At 50.9% G+C, this 6,891-nt stretch overlaps 1 protein-coding gene across 4 annotated transcripts in view; it reads right to left on the bottom strand.

Moving 5' to 3' along the window:
- Nucleotides 1-209: 209 nt before the first annotated feature.
- The window catches only part of Hagh (hydroxyacylglutathione hydrolase), a 102,045-nt gene continuing 95,363 nt past the window's right edge, over nucleotides 210-6,891 (bottom strand). For 3 of the 4 annotated variants that reach the window (XM_031350920.1, XM_031350916.1, XM_031350919.1), the window contains exons 6-9: nucleotides 4,078-4,181; nucleotides 3,696-3,797; nucleotides 852-931; nucleotides 210-462 (exon numbers count right to left, since the gene is read on the bottom strand). In XM_031350920.1, coding sequence (XP_031206780.1) covers nucleotides 363-462; nucleotides 852-931; nucleotides 3,696-3,797; nucleotides 4,078-4,181 — 386 coding nt within the window. In that variant the 3' untranslated portion in view covers nucleotides 210-362. The remainder of the gene's footprint in view (nucleotides 463-851; nucleotides 932-3,695; nucleotides 3,798-4,077; nucleotides 4,182-6,891) is intronic. The other variant, XM_031350917.1, reaches the window with a different exon arrangement.

The raw sequence follows: 6,891 nt of genomic DNA, 5'->3' as shown, positions 1-6,891 counted from the left end.
GGCTAGTGAAATGGGGAGGAAAAGCCCAGAAAGGTGCCAGCCATCTCCATCCCAAAGAGCCAGGATGGCAAGGAGCCTACCCAGGCTCAGCCCCTCCCAGAGCAAGCACCACTCTAACAGACTGGTGAAACTGGATGTCATGTGATCACAGGACCCTGAGGTTATAGACTGGTAGAACAAGAGGTAATATAGAGTCCATAAAGCAGGGGTTATGGGAATAAATACTTTAAACCTTTTTTCTCTTATAAATATGCATTAGAACATTTGATAACACAAGCTAAGGGCTCTGAATTAACTTAAAATTAGACTAGATCCTGCATTAGCAGCAGGTCAGTCGGTTAAAAGTCCCTGTCCCGCGTGCCTCAGTCCCGGGGCACCTTGAACTGGTCTTTCTCCCTACGGATGGCCCTCATGGTGGTCACAGGGTCTGTCTCACCAGCATGCTGCTGCACGGTCTTCTCCCTGAGGAAGCAAGAGAAGAGAACAGGCTGCAGGCAAACACACAGCCTGCCCCAAGAGCCTGGGACATCCTCATGCAGAAAACTGCCAGGACTAAGCAAGCCTAGCAGGTGTTCCCAGCATTCACGGATGGAAGCCATCAGCTCCATATTGCCTACCCAGCCCAGAGGCCCAGAGCTTCAAGGATCCTTAAAGAAGCCCTCCAAAGCCACTCCCCACATGGGTCCTGGGTCCCTCACATCCTTGCAAGATTCTAAGAAAAGCATATCACATTTATGGGGACAAAGCCTGCCTCTTGGGTGTGAGGGTCAGGCATGTTCACTTCAGGATGGGCTCAGCCTGGAGCTACCACGAGAGGGTATGGCCGAGAGGGGGCCCCACTAACGTCTTACTTCACTCTCATGAAGGGGTTGTAGGTGAACTCTTCTGCCAGGGTGGATGGCACCGTGGGCTCCCCAATGGCATACTTCTCCTGTAAAAGATACCACTGTCACATAGGGATCAATGGGCCCCACCTTTCAAATATCTCAGTGATCTATAAACTCAAGTCTACCCTAGATGGACAACAAGAGCTGCCAGAGCAGACAAGTGCTCTGAGCAAGGCCAGGCTCATGGGAGGGACCAGCAGTGGTCTTGGTGTCTTTGCTGCACTACTGTACCAGTCCTGTCTCTATGCTGCCTCTGAGGTTTGGGCAAGTCCTGTCTTCATTACTGTGAGCTTTGTGTTCCACACAACAAAAACAGAAGCAAAGGTAGCAAGTCCCCCAACAAGAGAAGCAGCATGGGGGGGGCAGTGAGTGACTTGGGCTCCCAGCACAGGATGAGGGGCGCTCACTCCCCATGCCAGGAGGTTCCAGAGAGTACCTGGGGAGTGGCTGAGCAGTAGAGTGCTGGAGGGCACTGGCCACCACCTCACATGAATAGCCTTGCTCCTGAGTAGCACAGACCAGGGCAGAGACAATGCTAACATGGCTAAACCAAAGTTGAGGAGTTCATAAGCACAGGGCTCTCCATGAAGCACTTGTCCAACTATTGCTGTCTAACATGGAGGCCTGAGGGACAGAGCTGGGACAGGAGCTGCAGCCATCCATGTGAACCTCCCTCATGACAGGGCACTCAAAGCCAAGGGTTACAGAAAGGCCGCTAACACTAACGCGCCATTAACATGCCAAGCATCAGGAACCACAGCCGTCAAGAGGGAAGTATTAAACAGCAGGATCCATCGCTAATTTTGAAAATCAGTTTAAGAGTTGAAATATATTTGGCTATGCGGTTCAGCAGGTCCAATTTTAAACACAGTTCCAAGAACAGAAACAAACAAACAAAAAGCATGAACAGAAGATGCACACAAGCATGCACTGCACGGCACCTTTATTCATGACTCAGGAAGCACAGAGGGTTCACCCACAGCTAACAGATGAACTCCTGGAGTGAGCCATATGACACAGGCTGAGCAGGAGCTGGGGAAGCGAGGAAGAGTCTATGGTTCTGTTATAGAACCCTCTAGAGAAGGGCAGCTGACAACACAAGGTGCTTCGAGTCAAGGGTGCCTTGTCGGGGGAGGGGCTGGAAAGGTGGCTCAGTGGTTAGGAGCACTGGCTGCTCTTGCAAAGGACCCAGGTTCAGTTCCTAGTACCCACATGGGAACCTTCAACTACCTGTAACTCCAATTTCAAGGGCTCTCATGCTGTCTTCCAGCCTCCACGGGTACCAGCCATGCATGTGATATACATAGGTACAGGCAGGTAAGACATTCATATATGAAATATCAAAATAAGTCTTTTTAAATGTGCCTTCCAAGCCGGGCAGTAGTAGCGCACGCCTTTAATCCCAGCACTTGGGAGGCAGAGGCAGGTGGATTTCTGAGTTCAAGGCCAGCCTGGTCTACAGAGTGAGTTCCAGGACAGCCAGGGCTACACAGAGAAACCTTATCTTGAAAAACAAAAACAAAAACAAAAGTGCCTTCCAGAGGGGATCCGGCAGTGTGGTCTGGCTCAGGTATGGTAGGGATATGTGGTTGTGTGCTGTCAAAAGTTCATCTAACTACAGGTTTCATCCAAGACATTTGAATGTGTGTAAATTACCCTCAAAGTTGCTTGTCTGGCATTGCAAGGCCCTGAATTTGATCCCCAGGACGAAGAGGAAAGAAGGGAACAAAATAAGTTGCCGAGCAGTATTACGGTATGGACAGTGTGCACACAGTATGGCCTTTATGAGAATACTAAATGCGTACTCTTAAGATGAATATGATTAACTAATTAAGAAGGATTGAACATTTTTCTGAAGGGGTGGCTTTGATGGCCAGGCGGGCCTTGAACTTGCAGCATGACTCGTCAGCCTCTTAAGTAGATTAGATGTATGCCACTGCACCTGACTCAGCATTTGAATTCTTTGTTGTCCTGAGATAGTCTCATGTAGCCCAGGCTAGCTAAGAACATCCAAAGTAGCTGAGACGAGTCTGGAAGCCCTGACTCTCCTGCACCAGGCAGCCCTCTAAGGGCCAAACTCTCTAGAGTTACTTTGTAACCCCTTCCCTATTTATAGGAGAACATGCTGGGTGGAGTGTTTATTTTAAACAACACAACAGCACAGCACACCTATGCAAGGAAGCACCACTCTGAGTTCCGCAGAGGGAGCCGCGCCTCCCCTGTGCACACAGCTCACCGACATCATCCACAGTGAATGGTGGGAAGGCAGAGCCAGGTTTCGAATAAAACTCTTAGCCACTGCCTTGGGCTCGCTGGAGCCATCACCGAAGTAAACCCCTTCAGATGAGGATCAACTGACTCACGGCTCAGTACGTGTGGAACAGGGCTGGACCCTGTAGCTTGGTCCCCTTATGCTAAGATGCAGCATCTACGGCCTGCACTGTGCCCTCCAGTCAGATTTTACTGCAGTGACCAGCACTGAGCTCGTGATACCTAGCTTCCACCTGCTGTCCAGACCGTACTGTGAGTCAGCATCCAGGCCCTTGGAAAGGCCCTGTGCCGCCGGGCGGTGGTGGCGCACGCCTTTAATCCTAGCACTTGGGAGGCGGAGGCAGGCGGATTTCCGAGTTCGAGGCCAGCCTGGTCTACAGAGTGAGTACCAGGACAGCCGGGGCTACAGAGAGAAACCCTGTCTCGAAAAACCAAAAAAAAAAAAAAAAAAAAAAAAAAAAAAAAAAAAAAAAAAAAGGAAAGGCCCTGTGCCATGACAGGACCCCAAGCCACGCTCTGGGACTCGGCCTCACCTACCTTGGCCCAGGCCAGTTTCTCTAGAATGGCTGCATTGCTGGGCTCCACGTGGCGTGCAAACTTAAGGTTGTTTACGGTGTATTCGTGGCCACAGTAGACTTTCTGAAGAAAAAGCCAACACAGAGCCATGTCATGTATCAGGCTGACTTGGCAGCCCACACGGTGTGTGCACTAGAGGATACGACGAGGCCACATAGAATGACTATTAATAAAGGCTGTTATGACTATGGCTCCGCCCACTTCTCCCCTGAGCTCAGAGCTGAGGCCTGCCAGAGGATCCACCACACACAGGCCATTTCTTGGGCCTGAAGGGTGGGCCCAGCATGCAGCAGCTCCGCTCCTGGAGCAAGTGGGGCCTTTGGGGAAGGGAGGCACAGCCTACTGTGTCTGGAGGAAGCCGGCCCAAGACTTCAAGCAGCGCCTTGTACATCTCGTCCGCAGTTCCCTCATAGAACTTCCCACAGCCGGCAACAAACAATGTGTCACCTGAAAAAACACAGCAACAGTGTCTCAGGGTGAGCTCATACCTTCTGCACCTGGAGCTAAGCCCCAATTTATAGACAGGCACCAGAACATAGCACACAGCCCCACCAGCCGGCACCCATACACCAAAAGGCATCTTCACTCAACTTGACACGAGGCAGTCCACAGCGCCCTATCCTGTCAGCTTCAACCATAGCCACTAACCCACTGTTTGGGCCTGGAACCCAAGGGTCCTCTGACCCACACTCAGTGCCTCAGTCCCACTTTAGCTGAAATCACCACAAACACAGCCCATGCCCACCTCTCAGCACCCCTCCCTAGATCCTTGGATGCCCGCTCCTCCTGGCATCCATGTTTGACACTCTCTCTTTGTTGCTGAGAACACCTGAGGCATTCCTTCCCCGATCCTCAGACTAGCACTACTCTTGGCCTCACCCAGCATCGGTGGGACAACCTGGCTGTTTCTCTTCCCTATACACCCCTGGATTTCCCACTGTGGCCAGCCCAGCTTAGTGGGTTCTCACGATGCTGTCGTTCACCTTGACTGCCCCTCCTGGGCCTCTACCTGACAGCCACATGGAGGGAATCCAAACCTGCAGCTCTAAACTCATCCTAAACACTTTCTGCCAGTCTGTCCCCAGTACTGTCCCCTGTTCCCTCTCAGTGTCCAGTCTGCCTATCTCTGCCTGTGCAGGCTTTATCCTATACTACAGCTGGAGAAGATGCCTGCCCTCCCTCCCACCACGCCCTTCGATTGGCTGTGTCTGCCTCCACTCCCCACTCCTGTACCCCTCAGGTCAGCTGGAGCGGCAGCTGACTCAAATTTCCTGGGCTACTGAACAGTACATGTCTCATCGCTGGCCCTCACTGCTGATGCCAGAGCTTGTCTCAGTGTATCTTGCATGTGTCTCAGTGTATCTCAGTGTATGATGAGACCTCGCATCACAGGCCAGCTGCTGCCTACCAACAAACATGGAAAGTGCAGGACATCATAGGACCTACATCCTGTGGCACCCTCCATGACACCCAGTACCTTCTGTCAGGATAGTCATGAGAGTCCCAGACCTAAGCTCAGCTGGGGCTAAGGGATACAGCACTGCCTAACACATGGGCCTTGGGCTCCATCCACTGTCAATGGAAAATGGGGCTGAGGAAATTGGTTAGCTGGAAAATGCTTGACTTACAGGCATCAGGAACTGAGCCCCATGCCCAGAACTCCTGTAAGAACCCAGGCATGTTGGCTAGTTCACCCTGCCTGGTAACCCTCTCCATCTTACAGCTCCCGTGAAGGGGCAGGAACCTGGAAGCAGGAACTGAAGCCGAGACCACAGAGGATGGCTACTTCCTAGCTTGCTCAGTTTGCTTTCTTATAGAGCCCAAGACATATCTGCCCAGGGGTGGCACTGCCACCGAAGACTGGGCCCTCCCACAATTATTAGTCAAGCAAATTCCCCACAGACTTGTCAATCTAATGGAGGCATTTTTCTCAATTAAGGTTTTTTTTTTTTTTTGCTTCCCATAAGACTCTAATGTTGACAAATAAATTAACCAGCACAGTATACCTGGGGAATGACAGCCAACACACACACACACACACACACCTGGGGAAATGACACCCAACATACACACACACACACATACACACACACCTGGGGAATGAATGACACCCAACACATACACACACACACACACACACACACACACACCTGGGGAATGACACCCAACACATACACACACACACACACACACACACACACACACACACACCACACACACACAGACACACATCTTCTCCCTAGGCTGGCATGTCCTGACATGGCTTCCCATTATCAGTCCATGACAGCCTGAGAGGGAGGGGCTGCCATCTGCTCTCACACACACTGACACAGAGGCTGTTTCAGGCACACAGTCATGCCGACAGGGGTGAGCCTGCTGGGTCTCCACCTCACTTAACCTTGATGGTCATAGCTGAGGACCAGATGTGTATCACCATTTTACCACAGCAGTACTGCAGTTCAGAAACCCCAACCAAAGCCACCAATCACAACCGAGTATGAACACACAGGTGCTGGCCTGTTCCATGCCACAGGTCTCAACTTTAGAGAGAAGTTCTCAACTTGTGGGTCACGATCCCTTCACAGGGGTCACATATCATATATTCTGCATATTAGATATTTATACTGAGATTCATAAGAGCTGTAAATTACAGTTATGAAGTAGCAATGAAAATAATCTTATGACTGGGGGTCACCACAGCATGAGGAACTGTATTAAAGGGTCGAAGCATTAGGAAGGTTGAAAACCAGTGCTACAAAGGGTTGAGGTGAGCCCAGGGCCTGAGCATGAACCACATAATGCCATGATGAAGACACAATTCAGGTCAGGTGTGCTGGCTCACACCTGTAATCCCCACACCCAGGAGGCTAAGGCAGGAGGACTGCCACAAGTTCAAGGCCAGCATGGGCTAGGGAGACCCTGTCTAAAACCAAAATCCAATACAAAAATCCTGCCATTCTATAACGTGTTGAAAAACAAGCTGGGGTGGGGGGTGGGGCTGGTGAGATGGCTCAGTGGGTAAGAGCACTGACTGCTCTCCCGAATGTTCTGAGTTCAATCCCAGCAACCACATGGTGGCTCACAACCATCCATAATGAGATCTAACCCCCTCTTCTGGTGTGTCTATATAATAGTAAATACATTAAAAAAAAAAGAA

Source organism: Mastomys coucha, unplaced genomic scaffold (genome assembly GCF_008632895.1).
Source record: "Mastomys coucha isolate ucsf_1 unplaced genomic scaffold, UCSF_Mcou_1 pScaffold5, whole genome shotgun sequence".
Lineage (NCBI taxonomy): Eukaryota > Metazoa > Chordata > Mammalia > Rodentia > Muridae > Mastomys > Mastomys coucha.
This window is presented reverse-complemented; position numbering and strand designations above follow the sequence as displayed.